Source organism: Poecilia mexicana, unplaced genomic scaffold (genome assembly GCF_051168715.1).
Source record: "Poecilia mexicana isolate PSO_F unplaced genomic scaffold, ASM5116871v1 scaffold_18, whole genome shotgun sequence".
Classification (NCBI taxonomy): Eukaryota; Metazoa; Chordata; class Actinopteri; order Cyprinodontiformes; family Poeciliidae; genus Poecilia; species Poecilia mexicana.
In genome coordinates, this window is record NW_028263387.1 from 5,575,133 (window position 1) to 5,592,936 (window position 17,804).

At 41.5% G+C, this 17,804-nt stretch overlaps 5 protein-coding genes and 1 pseudogene across 5 annotated transcripts; 2 read left to right on the forward strand and 4 right to left on the reverse strand.

The window, feature by feature from the left end:
• Positions 1-5: 5 nt before the first annotated feature.
• LOC106913199 (histone H4) lies at positions 6-1,269 on the reverse strand. The gene has a single exon (XM_014979929.2). It carries the CDS (start codon positions 1,232-1,234, stop codon positions 923-925), a length of 312 nt encoding a protein of 103 aa, XP_014835415.1. The 5' UTR covers positions 1,235-1,269; the 3' UTR covers positions 6-922.
• A 308-nt stretch (positions 1,270-1,577) lies between these two features.
• LOC106913198 (histone H1 pseudogene) lies at positions 1,578-2,772 on the reverse strand (annotated as a pseudogene).
• On the reverse strand, positions 2,711-5,352 carry LOC148153885 (histone H2A-like). The gene has a single exon (XM_088016093.1). It carries the CDS (start codon positions 5,263-5,265, stop codon positions 4,879-4,881), a length of 387 nt encoding a protein of 128 aa, XP_087872219.1. The 5' UTR covers positions 5,266-5,352; the 3' UTR covers positions 2,711-4,878.
• Positions 5,353-5,587: 235 nt separating this feature from the next.
• LOC106912944 (histone H3) lies at positions 5,588-6,075 on the forward strand. The gene has a single exon (XM_014979720.2). The coding sequence runs from the start codon at positions 5,629-5,631 to the stop codon at positions 6,037-6,039; it is 411 nt and encodes a 136-aa protein (XP_014835206.1). The 5' UTR covers positions 5,588-5,628; the 3' UTR covers positions 6,040-6,075.
• Positions 6,076-6,392: 317 nt separating this feature from the next.
• Positions 6,393-7,082, reverse strand: LOC106912946 (histone H2B 1/2). The gene has a single exon (XM_014979722.2). The coding sequence runs from the start codon at positions 7,057-7,059 to the stop codon at positions 6,685-6,687; it is 375 nt and encodes a 124-aa protein (XP_014835208.1). The 5' UTR covers positions 7,060-7,082; the 3' UTR covers positions 6,393-6,684.
• Positions 7,083-8,134: 1,052 nt separating this feature from the next.
• Positions 8,135-17,276, forward strand: LOC106912945 (scavenger receptor cysteine-rich type 1 protein M130-like). Its single transcript, XM_088015923.1, has 10 exons — positions 8,135-8,400; positions 10,090-10,122; positions 10,209-10,493; positions 11,120-11,434; positions 11,527-11,808; positions 12,818-13,132; positions 13,221-13,505; positions 15,811-16,137; positions 16,708-16,790; positions 16,877-17,276. Exons 1-10 carry the CDS (start codon positions 8,358-8,360, stop codon positions 17,021-17,023), a joined length of 2,115 nt encoding a protein of 704 aa, XP_087872049.1. The 5' UTR covers positions 8,135-8,357; the 3' UTR covers positions 17,024-17,276.
• Positions 17,277-17,804: the final 528 nt, after the last annotated feature.

A 17,804-nucleotide genomic window follows, 5' to 3' on the forward strand; every position in this document is an offset into this window, starting at 1 on the left:
ATCACTGCTTTTTATGTTATTTATTGCTTATTCTGTCCACATTTGTTGAACCACAGAAACTTTTTCCAAGGTTTCTTTAGAGACAAATACTGTCAAAATAGTGTATTTCTCATAGATGAAAAGAAATGCTTTTACCCTTCACTTTTACAAAATAACCATTTAATAAATTCTCATTAAAAACCACAGAGCAAAAACCACTAAAAACTCATTTGACAATAAAACATCCAGATCATTTTTTGTTGTTTTTTTTGCTTAGAAACAGTGAGTAACCTTTCAAATTCACTTAATCTTTTCAAATTTAAAACAGAACAAAATGCCTGGCCTACAAAAAGAAAGACTTAACCCTGGATAAAAAATGAAAAGGGTGAGAAAAAAAAAAGAATATAACAGAAGTCAGTTTTTCATTGTCATACTTTACATATGATTAATTCTTTCAAATATATTTCTTTAGGGTTCTTCCATAATAAAACTGAAAAATAAAAATTCCAGAAGAAATTAATTTCCCAATAACTTGTAACAACTAGGCTGTTTTTCTAAGACTCACACATAAACAGTTTTTCCTCTACAGTTTCAAGAGAAGCATACATTCAAGTTCACATAAACCCCACTTTCGATATCTTAGCCCAAGTAACTCCCCGTGAATTTACTTGTCATCTACTGATGAAACAATGAGTTCATGTGTTGCCAGTTTAACCCCTCAAAACTTCCGTAAGAATATGTGGAAGCAAAACACTTTACACAGTGTGAACAAGCTATTTTAATTTCTTATGTTTTGTTATGCAGGTTGAGACGGAAGTAAACTTCATTTCTTTAGATTTTCTAGATTACTTTTACACATGTTGTATCACAGAAATTCAGCTCATTAACCGATAAGTGGGCGGCCCTGAAAAGGGCCTTTGGTTCAGTAAGCGGAGTTCACCGTTTAACCTCCGAAGCCGTACAGAGTGCGGCCCTGCCTCTTGAGAGCGTACACCACGTCCATGGCTGTGACGGTCTTCCTCTTGGCGTGCTCGGTGTAGGTTACGGCGTCACGGATGACGTTCTCCAGGAAGACCTTGAGCACACCGCGGGTCTCCTCGTAGATGAGACCGGAGATACGCTTGACTCCCCCGCGGCGAGCCAGACGGCGGATCGCGGGCTTGGTGATTCCCTGGATGTTATCACGGAGAACCTTACGGTGACGCTTGGCGCCTCCTTTCCCGAGTCCTTTGCCTCCCTTTCCTCTGCCGCTCATTTTGTCTTGTTCTTCTGTGCAAACACAAAGATGAATGTGAGCCCGAGCCGCGGAGTGTCGGGCTTTATGTGTGAGCTGCGGACCTATGAGGAGCCGACGTCAGCAGCTCCTCCTACAAGACTATGACAGATCGAGAAGAACGTTCTTTTTGAAGCAATAATTTAAGTTTGATGAAACAAAGTTGTGTGAATCAAGCTCCCCTCGACAGTCTCTGAAAGGAATAAACATAAAAATAAATGTAGTTCATCTGTTTGTATTCATGCTGTTGTGCAGCCGAGGAACATGAGAGATTTCTGAAACAATTTTCACTCCATTTAAGTTGTGAATGATCAACATCCAATCATTTTTGCTAATTGATTTCAGAAGGATTTATTAAGTGTTGGCCTGATTTCTACTCCTTTTAGAATTGAATATGACAGTTTTGTTCCATTTGATGTTTGAATATTTGATTGCTTTTCCTGGTTGTTGTCTGACTTTTATTACTTGCATAGAAGCAATGTTACGCATTATATGGGTGTTTAAAAACTTGAATTCAGCAGTGTCAGTTGTGAGCGAGCCAAGTGACTTTGCCGATTCATTGTGAAAGGAACCGAGTGCTGTGTGAGCCTTTTTGTGGCTTTCCTGTCTGTAATAATTTGTGCAGACAGTGAAGTAATAAGCAATGACTAAAGACTCACTGATATTACATGAGAAGAATAAGTGTGAAAGTTGATGTGTTCTTCCACATACAGTGGTAGAACACATTAACTCATTAACTCTCAGATGGTGCAAAATGTAATTTTTCCAAGTGGAAGTGTATGAAGTAAAATACGGGGCAAAGAAAAGAAAAGAAAAGAAAAGGAAGAGCTCTTCAGTAGAATGTGTGTTGGCTCTTAAAAGAGCCTTTGGTCAGTGAAATGCGGGGCTGAAGCAGCTGTTTACTTCTTGGCCTTCTTGGCTGCGGCCTTCTTGGCTGCAGGTTTCTTTGCTGGACTTTTCTTGGCTGCGGCCTTGGGCTTCTTGACGGCGGCGGCCTTGGGCTTCTTGGGCGCGGCCTTCTTGGGGCTCTTGGCGGGCTTCTTGGCCGCTTTCTTGGCCGGAGCCTTCTTCGGGGACTTCTTGGCTGCCGCTGCGGGTTTCTTTGCGGCGGGTTTCTTGGCCGCTGCGCTCTTCTTGGCGGCGGGCTTCTTGGCCTTGACGGGAGCCTTCTTCTTCACCACCTTCTTGGCCGGTTTAGCGGCTTTGGGCTCCTTCTTGGCGAGCTTGAAGGAGCCGGAGGCCCCCGTGCCCTTAGTCTGGCTCAGGGTCCCTTTGGTGACCAGCTTGGTGACCGCGGTGTTGATGCGCTTGTTGGCCTTGCTCACGTCCACTCCTTTCCCGGCCAGCACCTTCTTGAGGGCCGCCAGGGACATCCCCTTGCGCTCCTTGGACTCGGCCACGGCGTCCACGATGAGTTTCGGGAGGCTGGGTCCGTCCTTCTTGGGCCGGGGAGCGGACTTCTTCTTCGGGGCTTTGGCCGGAGCCTTGGCCGGCGCGGCTGCTGGAGCTTCCTCTGCCATGTCTGTCGGACTGGGTTGTTCCTCTGAACGTACCGAGCTCAGAGCGGGAGGCGGGACTTATAACACACATGAGAACCGTGAAGAGACAACTCGGTCCGCTGCTCTGCTGCCGCCTCGAACAGCGGCTCCACTTTGTGTTTTCTCCGCCAACATTTAGTCTCAAAATACTCCGAAAACAAACATCTTACAAGACCAAAGTTACTAAAGGAGATATAAAAGTCTCCATTCTTCAGACTGAGCTCACGTTTGACACCCATCATGTTTTTCCTTTGTTCCAGGAGCCTTTAAAGCGGCCAGATTCTCGCCTTCGTTGTGCCTCTCGCTGGGAGTTTTCTTCGAATTTCGCCTCCGAAGACATCTAAAACCACATTATTCTAAAAGCAACAAATATGTTTCTGTTAGCCGAGACACACGAGGACAGAATCCGAGTAAAATGGCAGCGGTGAAGTGATTTGTGGAGATGAAAGGAGTGATTTTTCAGCGGATGTAAACACACCCTCAGGATCCCTGCGTGAGGCAGACCGCTGATCCACTGGCATTAACTTCCTGTCTGCAGTAAATGAAGATTCAGCAGCAGCTGCTCTGAAAATCACTTCAATATCGAGATTTGGTCAGAAAAATGTTTTTTTTTTTTTTTTTAATTGTATCCAAGGAGCATATGCAGGGATTTACATATTCTCAGTTCATCACACTCAAAACTAGATGAGGGTATTGATTTATAAAACATTAAAAGTTCATTAAAAGTCGATGTTCTTTCTGACTTGCAGGTAAGAGTTTTGTACACACCAACATCCACAAAACACAATTTAATACACAAAATTATTTACATACAATAAACACCAAACACACAAAGACTTCAGGTTCATTTTCATTCTCCTGCCAACTGTTTTATTTTTCTCAATGATCTTCAGGTTGTGTTAAAGGAAACATCAGGCAGATTCTACACTCATTATCAAATCATTTGTTGCTTTAATGCTTATGTAAATGTTTCAGTCTATCTCATCTCTGCTGAGGTGAAAAGTTTTTTTGTTGCCAAAAACCCTTTCAGAAAGTTTCTGTTTCTTTAGGATCAACAGTTCAAATTAAGACGGATTTTACCAGACTGACCTGAATAAAACTGAGTAGTTTCTGGACGTGAAATAAATCACGGGACGGGATAAATCTCTAATCAACCACAGTGACTTATTTCTGTGTTGCTCTTGATTGAACTTGTTCACATTGTCCTTTGGTTCATTTCAGAATGAGTTTAGAAGACAGAGCAGCACAAAGACGTGCGGAATAGACGAGTAAAATCGAAATTAAAGGGACACAGAAGACAGCTCCACGTGTCCACTGACTTTTAGTTCTCTATAACTTTTTCTCTGATTTGCTTGGAGTGTTCTTTGGTCTTCAGTGCTGTAATGGCAGCCCGGAATACAGAATTAACCTCCCAGATACGGGCACACATACTGCAAATACTTGACATCCGAATGGCCCAGTCAAAGCCTAGATCTAAATCTGTGGCAAGAGTTTAGAGAAATATATTTGCAGACATTCACCAAAGGAGAATAAACGAGGTGTTTTGTAAAGAATGGGCAAATGACTTTGTGCTTGTCTACAAAATAAAATCTAAATCTAATGTTTTAACGTGTAGTTATGAGAAGTTTAAAGTTTATATAAAATACATTTTGCAAAGCAGCTGATATTTTATATTTAAGTTAGAAGATGGTGACGCTTGATTAAAACTACATTCTTCCTAGTAGACATGAAAATGTAGTGATTTTATTAAATAAACCACGAATTGAGTTTTTCCACGTAACATTGTGCGATACTGGAAAGGGTCACGTTTTGTTGTCCAAATAAAATCTTATAGCCACAAATTAAAACACGTTTCACCTGGCCGTGAAGAGTGACTGAGGTTTTAAAAGCTTTGCATAAAAAGTGTCATTGATTCCAGGACTAAGATGAGCAAGTTTATGAAATGAGCAATTAAACATTGAAATAGTGAAGAATATGAGGAAAGTGTTGGTGTGTTTGGTTGGAAGCGGAGCTCTCATGATGTAATGAGTGTGTGGCTCTTAAAAGAGCCGTTGTGTTTGTTGCCGAGCAGCAGCAGCAGCAGCAGGTTTACTTGGTCTTGGCGGCCTTCTCGGTCTTCTTGGGCAGCAGCACCGCCTGGATGTTGGGCAGCACTCCACCCTGAGCGATGGTGACTCCACCCAGCAGCTTGTTGAGCTCCTCGTCGTTGCGGACGGCCAGCTGCAGGTGACGGGGGATGATGCGGGTCTTCTTGTTGTCGCGGGCGGCGTTCCCAGCCAGCTCCAGGATCTCAGCGGTCAGATACTCGAGCACAGCGGCCAGGTAGACGGGGGCTCCGGCACCGACCCGCTCCGCGTAGTTGCCTTTGCGCAGCAGCCTGTGAACACGGCCCACTGGGAACTGGAGTCCGGCTCTAGAGGAGCGGGTCTTGGCCTTAGCTCTGGCTTTTCCTCCGGTCTTTCCGCGGCCACTCATTTTTTCTTATCGTTTGTTCCTGGAGATGAGACTCAAGAAATGAGAAGCAGCGGCTGAAAGCTGCTTTATATGTCCGCGGAGAGGAGCGGGACGATGTTGGCGACCAACCAGAAAAGCTTCCAGCAGAGCGGGACGGAGAGGCGGACTTTTTAAAACGCGGCTTCCTCCAATGAGCGGCGGACATTAAGCCGGGAGGAGACGCCTCTGGGCGGCGCCGAGCTCCAGGAGGAGCCGCTAACCAACCAGGATCCGGAGCGGAGCCGCAGCGTCACAGAGTGACGCCCAGAGCCTCGGCTTAAGAGCAGCGGAGCCTCGGCGGTTTGCATCATTTCTCCTCTCCTCTCCTGATCAGAGAACAGAAGCATGGCCAGAACCAAGCAGACCGCCCGTAAATCCACCGGAGGCAAAGCCCCCAGGAAGCAGCTGGCCACCAAGGCGGCCAGGAAGAGCGCTCCGGCTACCGGCGGCGTGAAGAAGCCTCACCGTTACAGGCCCGGTACCGTGGCTCTGAGAGAGATCCGTCGCTACCAGAAGTCGACGGAGCTGCTGATCCGCAAGCTGCCCTTCCAGCGTCTGGTCCGAGAGATCGCTCAGGACTTCAAGACCGACCTGCGCTTCCAGAGCTCCGCCGTCATGGCTCTGCAGGAGGCCAGCGAGGCCTACCTGGTGGGTCTGTTCGAGGACACCAACCTGTGCGCCATCCACGCCAAGAGGGTCACCATCATGCCCAAAGACATCCAGCTGGCCCGCCGCATCCGCGGAGAGAGAGCTTAGAGGCTGCAGCTCCAACTAACACACAACGGCTCTTTTAAGAGCCACACACACCTTCATTAAGAGCTCTTCCTGTTGCGTTTTAGACTAAAGAATTTTTTGTTTGTACAAATCTAAAAATTATTTATTCATAAGCAGTTTTATCCCATACCATCACCACTGCCCATCAAAACAGAATATCCGTAACTTCATTTGTGAATCTTATTTGTCCTGTAGATTTAATTTTTTTGGCCTTCTCAGTTTAAGGTCTTCAGTTTATTTTTGGGCCCCTCTTCATATTAAGCACAGCATGTTCCCAAAACAAAATGCATTTTACAATTATTGGTTTATCAAAATACTAACTCCAAACAAGTGGATTAATACAGTCATGAATAGGTTTATTTTGCATACAATGCAGAAATGAACAAGGCTCAAATGTTAACAGAGAATCCATTTTAGATTCATGTTCCTGCAATGTCCATTTCTAGGACATTTTAGTTAAATCCAACTGTAAAGACAGGGGCACATTTTGTAGACCAGGTAAAACTAGTAGGCAATCTGTAAAAACAATATTAAGCTCTAGTACCAACATTAGGAATTAAGGCTCTTCAGATGTAGTGAGTGGCTCTTAAAAGAGCCGTTGGGTTTGTGTGTAAACAGCAGAGCCGTTTACTTGGAGCTGGTGTACTTGGTAACAGCCTTGGTTCCCTCGGACACGGCGTGCTTGGCCAGCTCACCGGGCAGCAGGAGGCGCACAGCGGTCTGGATCTCCCTGGAGGTGATGGTGGAGCGCTTGTTGTAGTGAGCCAGACGGGAGGCCTCGGAGGCGATGCGCTCAAAGATGTCGTTGACGAAGGAGTTCATGATGCTCATGGCCTTGGAGGAGATCCCGGTGTCGGGGTGGACTTGCTTGAGCACCTTGTAGACGTAGATGGCGTAGCTCTCCTTCCTGGTCCTTCTCTTCTTCTTGCCTCCTTTGCCGGCGGTCTTGGTGACCGCTTTCTTGGAGCCCTTCTTGGGCGCAGACTTTGCGGGTTCGGGCATGTTGTCTCTGGAAACTTGCAGCGACGAATGAGTTGCTGAAGAGGAACCGCTGATGTTATACATGCTGTATGGAAATTGAGCCATACCGTCCCGTGGCTGTGATTGGATGAGGCGTTTGAAGCGAAACTACGTGGTTTTTCAAACGTCGCGCGAAGTCGGATAATAGAAGGAGACAGAACGACGGGAACCTGAACAGAAATATAACTTTACAAGGAAACTCCCAGTTCAGCAGAAGTTACATCTGATTTAGTTCATCTACCTGTCACAAAATCATTTCTCGCTTCTTATGTTTATTATTATTATTATTATTATTATTATTATTATTATTATTATTATTATTATTATTATTATTATTATTATTATTATTATCTGCATCTGGAATGCAATTTATTCTTACTACTATAACTGAGATGACATCTTGTAAGGATTCAGTATTTCTTCGTAGTGGTTATTAGAACTTCCACTACTTCCTGACAGTTGAGTGTATTTGTGTATGTGTGTGTGTGGGGTGGGGGGGGGGCAAATCAAGCTCCTCTGTCTCCTCCTAGTGGTGCTACCGCGATTTGCAGAAATACGCTGCTGCCAGTCAGAAACAACCAAGTAGAGCCAGGAGAAAAACCAGACAGAGAACTTTGTTTTCCTGATTTTTTTTTCTCTCGGAGTAAAAGTTAAATTAAATGTTTGTTCAGAAACCAAATATTTGGGTCACTACATCACAGAGCAGCTCTGTGATGACGATGATGATGATGATGATGATGATGATGATGATATTCTGGAGAGGAAATTTCATATGTGCACATGAGGTAAAAATAACTGTTCAAATCTTATTGTACATCCCTGTACGGAGCCTGTTTGTGGAGCACATAAAAAAAAAGCTACTATACAGAAGCGTAAGGTCACTGCCTTCGACTCTCAGTAGTAATTTACGGCTCCCTTTAAGGACGTACTCAAAATGATTCTGGCTAAATGAATCTGACGGAACATCTCAAGGCTGCTGCTTCTCACGTATCAAACATGAAAGTCTTTGCAGTGCGAGTGCAGCTTTTATCAAGATAGTTGGTCGGGACACGTTTTACAAATGTGGACGTGATCAAATATGATAGTTGAGATAAAATTCAGAAAAAAACAACAACAAAAAACAGAGACCTGTGTGTCGCAAGTGAAATTAATCTGTACATTCGCCGGTTCCCGTAAAAAGACGGCTGAGGGGAAGAGGAGAGCAGATATATTACTGATTTCTTCCGAAGACAAACACATGTGATCAAGGAGCAGACGGAGACATCGCAGCCGGACTCAACATGGGTGACCTGTTGGTGCTGCTGGCGTTGCTGTGGACATCAGGTAGGATCTGCTTCACAAATCAGCTCAAGCATGCAGAGTTGAATGAAGAATTACGCAAACTGCTCAAAAACTCCTGCTTGGTGAAGTCTGCGACGGTTTTCATTTTTAAAATTAAAAAAGGACAAAGATTCAATTTGGAATAAATTTAAGGGTTCTGTGTATGAAGCTCATACTGGCAGGATAAAAGTTGGTCAGTTGCAACGAAAGACTAATTAATCTATTTAGAGAAAAGACCAGAAGACGCAAACTGAGTGAAGTTTGTGCAGCAATAAAATAAAAATAAATAAAAAATTCGTTTGTGCCGCTATCGTTTTCAAATCAAAGTTGGTTTCAATAATTATACATATATAAGTTCGACAACATTTAGAATAAAAACAAGAATATCATGTTTTCTCTAATTTCTCAGAAACTGATAAACACCAAGAATAAACAGATGAATCTGAAGCGTTCCGACTTGGTTTTGAATTTGGACACAGACTCTACACAGCTCCGGATCCTTTGTTTGAGCATTGCATTGTAGAACAGCTCTGTGGTGTACTAATAGTGTGTTATTATATGCAAAGCGCATATGCTAAATAATAATCAAAAAGAATATGCATCAAGTTGCATTGTGGGACTCCAGGACTGTGCCACCCAGACTGTGATCAGCCCAGTATTATAGATCCTGCTAGTCATATACTTCTCAATATTCTACCGTCATCTGAACTAGTCACTCTGGAAGAAATAAAATCCTCAAACTTGTTGCGGTTAAAATAATCTGCTGAACAGCTCCGGTCTGCTGGTCGCCGTGGTGTCAGGCACATAGAGTTTGCAAAGTGATTGCGAGATAAAATTAGTCAGAACATTTCTCAGAAATGTGGACGCGATCAAATCTGATGGTTGGGGGACAAACGAGCAAAAACCTGATGAACGCCCCGCCTCATCCTCCTCCGCCCCAGCTCTGTTTGCACTGCTAGGGTTTACAGGGGTCATCAAAGGTGAACCAGCTGCCCACATCGCCCCAGTCAAGCAGATTTGGTCTGAATCAACTGTGCTGGGTATATTTAAGGCTGAAAGGTCAATCAGTCCAACCCAACCTTACACAGGTTAGAAAAAAATGGTGTCACTTATGCTGTGTTTGTGCTGCTAATATTTGTTTGCAATGCTATAATATTGAAAATATTAAAGCAGGTTGATAGAGATCATCAAAGGTCAAAGCTTGGCTGAGGAAGTAACAGAATCCTTTGAATCATATTCATGCATGAATTGATTGGCAACATTACTATTGATGTTCACTAACAGTTTGATTTTCTTGATTTGAAAACCAAACAGAAGCAGTTAGAGTTTCTTTTCTCTCATTTTTATCCAAATATTTTATATCAGACAATCTAAACTAATTCAGAATCCTAACTGGACATAAATATGGTAATTGTAGATAGAGGTATTGATCAATGATATTATTATTTATGTGTCCTTCTAATTCATGTGAAGCACTTTGAACTGCCTTGTTGCTGAAAATGTGCTATATAAATAAAATGACCTTGATTTTCTTGATAATAATACCTACCAGATATTATTTTATAGACTTATGCTCGCCGTGCTCACCGTTCCAACTCCTGACTTGGTACAGGGGGCCACTTTTCTACCAGGATATTATAAAAAAAATTACTTTACTAATGGTTTTTGTTTTATTCTTTCTTTTCCCCGCAGGAGTAAAGGCATTAGAAAAACACGAGTCAAAAGGTAAAAGAACAATAAACAATCACACAAGTGGAATTCTTCTTTCATAGTTTACTTCCTCAGTATTGACTCTTCCTCTTCTTCTTCAGAGGCTGAGTACAGGTTGGTGGGAGGAGCGAGTCGTTGCTCAGGTACACTGGAGCTCAGGCTGGAAGAGTGGAGACCAGTCGCTGCATCTGACTTGATCCTGAGGGACGTGGCTGTCGTCTGTGCACATCTGGGCTGTGGGTCGGCTCTTTCTTTAGAAGAAAAGTTGCAAACGTCGCTAGTGCCGACGTGGATGATCCCACTTAAATGTGTTGAGTCAGGAAAATCTTTGAAGGAGTGTGCTTATCCAGAGAGTTTCATTCTATACCTAGACCTCACCTGTTCAGGTAAGACACTCAAATACAGTATATACTATTGTACTGTATTGTCAGAGGGTTTTGTTGCTATAAGTACAATAATAAAAACTGTTCTCTATTTATTATTGATAGCAGTATTTTTTGTGGGGGAAAAACATTGTTTTTAATTCATATTCCTTTAAGTTCTGTCTTCTTTTCTTTTACATTTTTGGATGATGTTTCGAGAGACGCTTGTCACACACTCCATCAGAAACAAGCTCTTCAGTTGAATGAAATTAATACTGAACGTATTTTCCGTACACCAAGTTTGACTTTTTTTTAATTCTTTTTGTTCAGTAGGGACTTGGGACAAATCTATTGACTTTTTTCGGTTAACAGAAACTCGAAAAAGTGGCTAGAATTTCCTGTGCAGATGTGGCTCCATCTCAAAACGCTTCCGCCGGCTGACTCCCATACAGTCAGGTGGAAGACAAACACAAGGTTGCATTACAGCTAATAAAGCACAGCTCAACAATAAATTAATACAGAATGGATATGGAATCATATTTAGCATTGTTTCTTCAAATTATAATTGTAAAATAAATAGAAATCAATCAATCATAGGCCCAAGTGTTTTGATTCATTTGGCTCTCTTTGATCTGTTCTGATCTCCACAGACTCCGTTAGGCTCCTCAGTGGGACCAGTATGTGTTCAGGCAGACTGGAGGTGAAGTCCCCCCAGTCTGACCAGACATGGTCCTCTGTGTGCGAAGCTGACTTTGACCACAAAGCTGCAGAAGTGGTCTGTAGGGAAGTTGGCTGTGGGCCTCCTGTTGTCCTCCAGGGGGCGCTCTATGGAGAATCGGAGGCTCCAACATGGGCCGAAGCGTTCCAGTGTGCAGGAGATGAAGGTTCTCTCCTGGACTGTAGGAGCTCAGGCTCAGCCAGACACACCTGCTCACCTGGCAGAGCTGTAGGACTCACCTGCTCAGGTAAAACAGGCCCAGGTTTCATGTTCTTCATGTTCGTTCTGGTCAAACTCGGACGTTAACTGTTGCTATTTACTCTTTGATTTTTTGTTCAGAACCTGTCAGGTTAGTGGGAGGAGCCAGCCGCTGTAAAGGTATGCTGGAGCTGAAACATCAAGGAGAGTGGAAACCACTGAACATCTATGGGATCGGCTACAAGAGAGCGTCTGTTATCTGTGAACACCTTGACTGTGGCTCTGCTGTTTCTATGTGGAGCAAAGGCTCCTCATACACATCCGTATTAGTCATTCGCCCTGACTGCTTTCCTCCTGTCCACGATCTAAGAGGCTGTGTTTCTTTAGAACAACTGTCCGGCATCACTGACGTTTTCTGTTCCGGTAAGCTGAGATCACGTGTTTTCATAATTTGTAGAGTTAGAGAACATTTCCTTCAGTGACAATACTGCAATCAAAGACTGAAGCATTAGCCTGGTTAAAAAAAACAAACAAAAAAAAACTAGCCCCTTCTCCTGAGGCTCTGGCTTCTCAGCTATTGAGAAACAACTGCTTCCTGGAGGCGCCGACTGTGTTGAAGTCTTTCTGTGGACAGTTCAACGCTATGAAAGCTAACCGGATGTCGCCTGCGCAGAATAGAATAGGAATAGAATATTCTGATTTGATGTATGACAGAGGATACCTTTATCTTACTTCTGACAGAGTGAAAGAACTACATATAAATAGTCTTTTCCACGTTTGTAAACGGGTGAATGTTATACCATATAATGTTATAATAATATATATTTTATAGTTGTATTTCTAATGTAGGCTCTAGTGTCGGATAATCTAAATCAATGTTGGGAAAGAATTAAAACTTTTTAAGATTTACAAAATCTGAGTTAGCCTTCATAGCTGGGCGCTGAACCCCGGTATCACACCGAGCGCTATAGATAATATTAGCTGGCATTTTGCCGGTGGACATAAATGCGGCAAATTCTGAAAATATATAAACAATAATATGCTCACACGTCAGTAGTCCATCGATTTGAACAAAAATATCCTGCAGTGCTGAGGACTCTTCTTCTTTTTTTTTTTAAAAAAAAAAAAATGAAAATTCACACTATAAGAGCGTCTTCTTCCATTTCACTGTTAAGTTGTGCTGGTCATGTGATTCCAGCTGTGCGGCGTGACAAAAAGTGGAAATATTTCAGGAGTAACAGTACAAAGCACTGCGAGAAATAAAATCCTCACCACTTCATGACGTGCTGGTGAACACATTACAAGTGGGACCCGCCCCCTTTTCTTCTCCACATTCTCCAACGCAAACATAACTTGGTTGAGTGTGAATTTCTAAAATCATTCTTTTTCCATTCAGCAGTCGTCTCTTCTGGATCTGTTCTGATCTCCACAGACTCCGTTAGGCTCCTCAATGGGACCAGTATGTGTTCAGGCAGACTGGAGGTGAAGTCCCCCCAGTCCAACCAGACTTGGTCCTCTGTGTGCGAAGCTGACTTTGACCACAAAGCTGCAGAAGTGGTCTGTTGGGAAATTGGCTGTGGGCCTCCTGTTGTCCTCCAGGGGGCGCTCTATGGAGAATCGGAGGCTCCAACATGGGCCGAAGCGTTCCAGTGTGCAGGAGTTGAAGCTTCTCTCCTGTACTGTAGGAGCTCAGGCTCAGCCAGACACACCTGCTCACCTGGCAGAGCTGTAGGACTCACCTGCTCAGGTAAAACAGGCCCAGGTTTCACGTTCTTCACGTCTGATCTGATTAAACCTTTATTTTGTTTACTGATAACTCACTGCGTTCGGTTCAGAACCTTTCAGGTTAGTGGGTGGAGGAGCCAGCCGCTGTGCAGGTACTCTGGAGGTGAATCATCAGAGAGATTGGACAACAGTGGGAAGTTACAACTTGACCTCAAATGAAGCAGCTTTAATCTGCAAACATCTGGGCTGTGGCAACGCTGGTGCCTTGCAACTACAACGGTTACCAGGCATCGCCAAACAGACTCTGGTCCCTGAATGTGTTTCCTCCGGTTCCCCTCTAAGGGAATGTGTTGCTTCCCAATTCTCCACTCAGTATGTGAATCTTACCTGCTCAGGTAATTACGCCATCACAACATCATGTGGGAATCTAATAGTGTTGATGTCCTTTTTCAGCCGACCTTCTCCAGAACAATCCCCTCCTAAAGTCTACAGAAGCAGATTTGTTTTTGACGTTTTTCCAAACCTCAATAGAGTACTTATTAACCAACTTATAATAGGTTTATATTGAGCCTGAATGAATCAGAACCTGAAAAACTTTGATCCCATAGTTAGCTACATCTGTGGGACAGAGACGGAGAATTCCAATAATTTTTTTGTAAATACAAACTTAATTTAGATAGTTAAAGAACATACCATGGTCAGGATTTAATTTTTTTATATTACTTTAAAAAATATTCCAACCAAAGGTGGAAAGTTTTATACTTTAGATCTTTTTAGGTTGTAGAACATAATGATACTTTGTTCACTGCTGACTGAAGTGGATGAAAGATCATACATTTTTACTTTATTTTGCTTCAGTGAAGCAACAAGATAAAGAAACTGCAATTATGTCTCATTAACAGAAAACCAATGAAATTTACAGCTTCAATTGTTGTCTCTCTTAATTCTTCTGATTTTCACCCCAGAATCAAGACACCCGCAAGCAAATACAGAGGGAGAGATAGTCTCTAGTATGAAGATTATCCAGTGTAGATGAGAAGTTTTCTATCTTAAATGAATAGATCCTCCTTTATCATCAACTCACTGGAACACTTGCCACCAAACACACGAGTCACTGGGCAGTTCTTAGATTGTGATATATAGCTTCTTGTCTTTAGGTCTGTTTTCTGAAATCCATTTCCATTTGGGTGTGAGACATAGCAACAACATCTCTCCCTGTAAAACCTGTTGGTTTGAAAGTACTGTACAAGCTTTTGATAATTATTGTCTACGTGATCTTTGTATACCAGTGATTCTTGAGAATAGGGACAAAATGGGTTTTAATTTTCCCATATTTTTTTTTATTATTTCTCAACCTTATATATGCAAATATGACAAATAATGTTTAGAACATATGAAGATGCTAAGGTACAGGCTCCCAGTTGCGAATTTTTTTTTTTAAATTACATTTTTAATTGACCTGACCCATAACTTTGTCATCACATCTGACAAAAATAAATCTAAAATGATTTTTAAAATACCCCATTAGTGATATTTTTACTCAATTTACAGACAAATGCTTCTCAAGAAATAAAATAAATATTATTTAAAACAAAAAACAAGAAAAAGTCCATCTGATGGAGTTGACAGTGCATGACGGAGTTGACACAGAACTGAAGGTGGTGACAAACTAGTGAGTAAAATGAAAAACTTGGTACATGTGAAGTAATGCAATTCATGTAAAATACATTAAAATGAATTAGTTGCACAATTAAGTGAGATTTGACAACAATTTCACTGAAAGAGTCAGAAAAACTCTGACGGAGTTGACGAAATGCCAAACTACCTCAATTTATATGATGTTATTCTGAAGGAGGCCATATTGTAGCTCGTCAGGTCCATGAAATCTTTACAGTTTACCAAAATTAAGCTTTTATTTCGCAAAATTTCATCAAAGTTTTGTAAATTGTCAGTTATGGAGTTGACACATCATGGTTGTGACAAACAACTTAGGAATAAAACAGAAGAAAATACTAAAGAATAACTTAAGCTAACCGGAGCTAACTAGCCCTCCTAGCAAAGGAAGAGAAAAGACAACGTCATGGGGTCCTCAGAAGTTCTGGTGCCCCCCAATAATGGCTGATTTTTTTACATTCTTTTCATTTCTGACGGTGTTGACAAAAACTAAGGACAAATTTCAACGGAGTTGGAAAATATATAAAAATTATTTTTAATTCAATTTATCGATACTTTTATAATTATCTATATGACTACTTATACTTAATTGTCATAATATATAATTTTAGTATTTCTTTAATTGTTTTAAACTATAAGAATATGTTGAGTTCTGCTCCTGGACAAGGGCTTTTACAGGCATCATCCACCGACTACAATGTTTAAAATAAAAAAATATTCAGCAAAAAAAAGAAAAATATACATTGTTGTGCTCACATGACCCAGGTTAGTTTAGTTAGATATTTGAAAAAAATATATTTTGTGTATATTTTATTCAAATTTCATGCTTTATCCATAGGACCTGTTTTGTCCCTATTCTCAAGAATCACTGAATCAAGAATCAATCAAGAATCAATTTTAATGTGCTGCTTGTTTTTACAAGTATGTGGTTTGCCATTATTGCTTAGCAGCTAAGCACATTAGGTCGCCCGATTTCTTGAGAAATGCTAGACATGCAGTGCCTTATTCTACCATCGGTGTTTCCAGGCCTCTCGTTTCAGCCAATCATCTCTGTGTCCGATGCGAACACGATCTTTGATGCCCATCAGCTGAGCATACGGGTGACCAGAGGCTCCAGCTTCATCATCAGCTGCTCCATCCAGTCACAGCATCCGGGCGGCTTCTTCAAACTCTCCTTCACCTCCTCCAACACGGCACACAGCACAGTTCAGCCGGCTGTACACCACTTTGCCAGTTTTCTGTTTCCTAAAGCTGAGTCTGCCCACCAAGGAAACTACAGCTGTGTCTATGTTGTCACCATTTTCTCTCAAACAATTTTCTCCGAGAGCCGTCTGCTGTCCCTGACCGTATCAGGTAGGTGGGATCAGTGCCGGTTATTGACTAAAACACTTTTCAGTAAATCCTGGGCCCCATAAAAAAAAAAAAAAAAAAGTTCTGTTTTTGGGGTTACTTTTACAACTAAGGTGTGAATGAAGTTTTGGTTAAGTTTTGGGTTAGAAATGTACTGGTAATGGTTAGGTTGAGGTTAAAGGTCAGGGTTAGGCTACAGGAATGAATAACAAATGAATGGAAGTCGATGCAAAATTATTCTCTCTCTCTCTCTTTATATATATATATATATATATATATATATATATATATATATATATATATATATATATATATATATATATATATATATATATATATATATATATATGTAAATATAAGTGTGCATGTAGATACAGTACATACAATATGAATACATGTATTGGATATAAATCTGTCTTGACTGGACTGAATTTACTCTCATTCTGTCTGTAAATAAAATCTTTTGGATGACTCCTGCTCTGAATTGGTGCCGCGTGACTAAACAAAATGAAACTGAACAAAATTGATTGGCCGAGCAATCAATAGAAATGATGACTGAATATGTTTGGTCAGATTCAACAGTTCATCTCATCAAAGTCATCCTCCTGCCTTTGACTCCTCCATTGCTTGTCACTGTCCTGTTTTCCTGCTGGAAGGTAAGATTCTCACCCCCGTCGATGGCAATCTAACCAACGGGAGGAACGACGCGCCCACATATCTGTGTGCTGTAATGCTTCCTCAGGTCACCAGGGGGCAGAGGAGGCACAGACAGGACAACATGGAGATGCTCGAGTCCAACATGTCTGCAGCTGGAGGAGAGACGACCGAGGCGGAAGGAGCTCAGGAAGAAGAGGAAAACCTTGTAGAAGCTCATCTCACATCCAGATGAATCCATCAACCAGAGCACAGCACCTGTATTTACATGTATAAATACAGTATAATATATACTTTCTTCCCTTTAATTTTTTTCTTTTAAGTCAGAAATAATTTCCTAAATTCTGACAGCACTTTGAAATCTGACAAACAAAAATTGCCACAAGAACCACTGCATTCATAGTCAGATCACTGCTGTGCTGTTAGTTGAGGTTTTGTGGACTGCAAACACATAGTTAAATTCTGAGTCACTTTTTTATTAACTTCCATCAAATGTTAGCATCCAATTTATTAATAATGGTGTATTTAGACATACATAGGAATGCATTTGTCTGGAAAAGGAGTGGGAAGAAGACACATTTATTCACCCCACTCAATAACATTTAGTGTTTTGTACATGTTTTTTCATGATCCATTTTTTTAAATGCTCCTGGTGTCACTCATAATGTTCCCACCAAATCGATATCTCAATCATGCATTATATGTCATGTATTAATTATATAATTGTGTATGTCTGCTTTTCAATAATGAATGAAATAGCATTTAGCAATTCTATTAAGGTATTGATGCAACTGTAATTCTGAGTTTTGTATGTTGTGCATTAGAACATATTGGTGTTATGTTAACCCAGCATCTACTAGCTTAGCATGTAGTCATGGTCAATAATCACACACCTAATATTCTTGGTTTTTACACGTTTTGTCGCATTTTGAACTATACAGTATTGATTTTTCATTGTCGGCTTGATTTTTGCAAAATAAATGGCTTGGATTAAATTTGTGTTGTGGTGTTTTGTA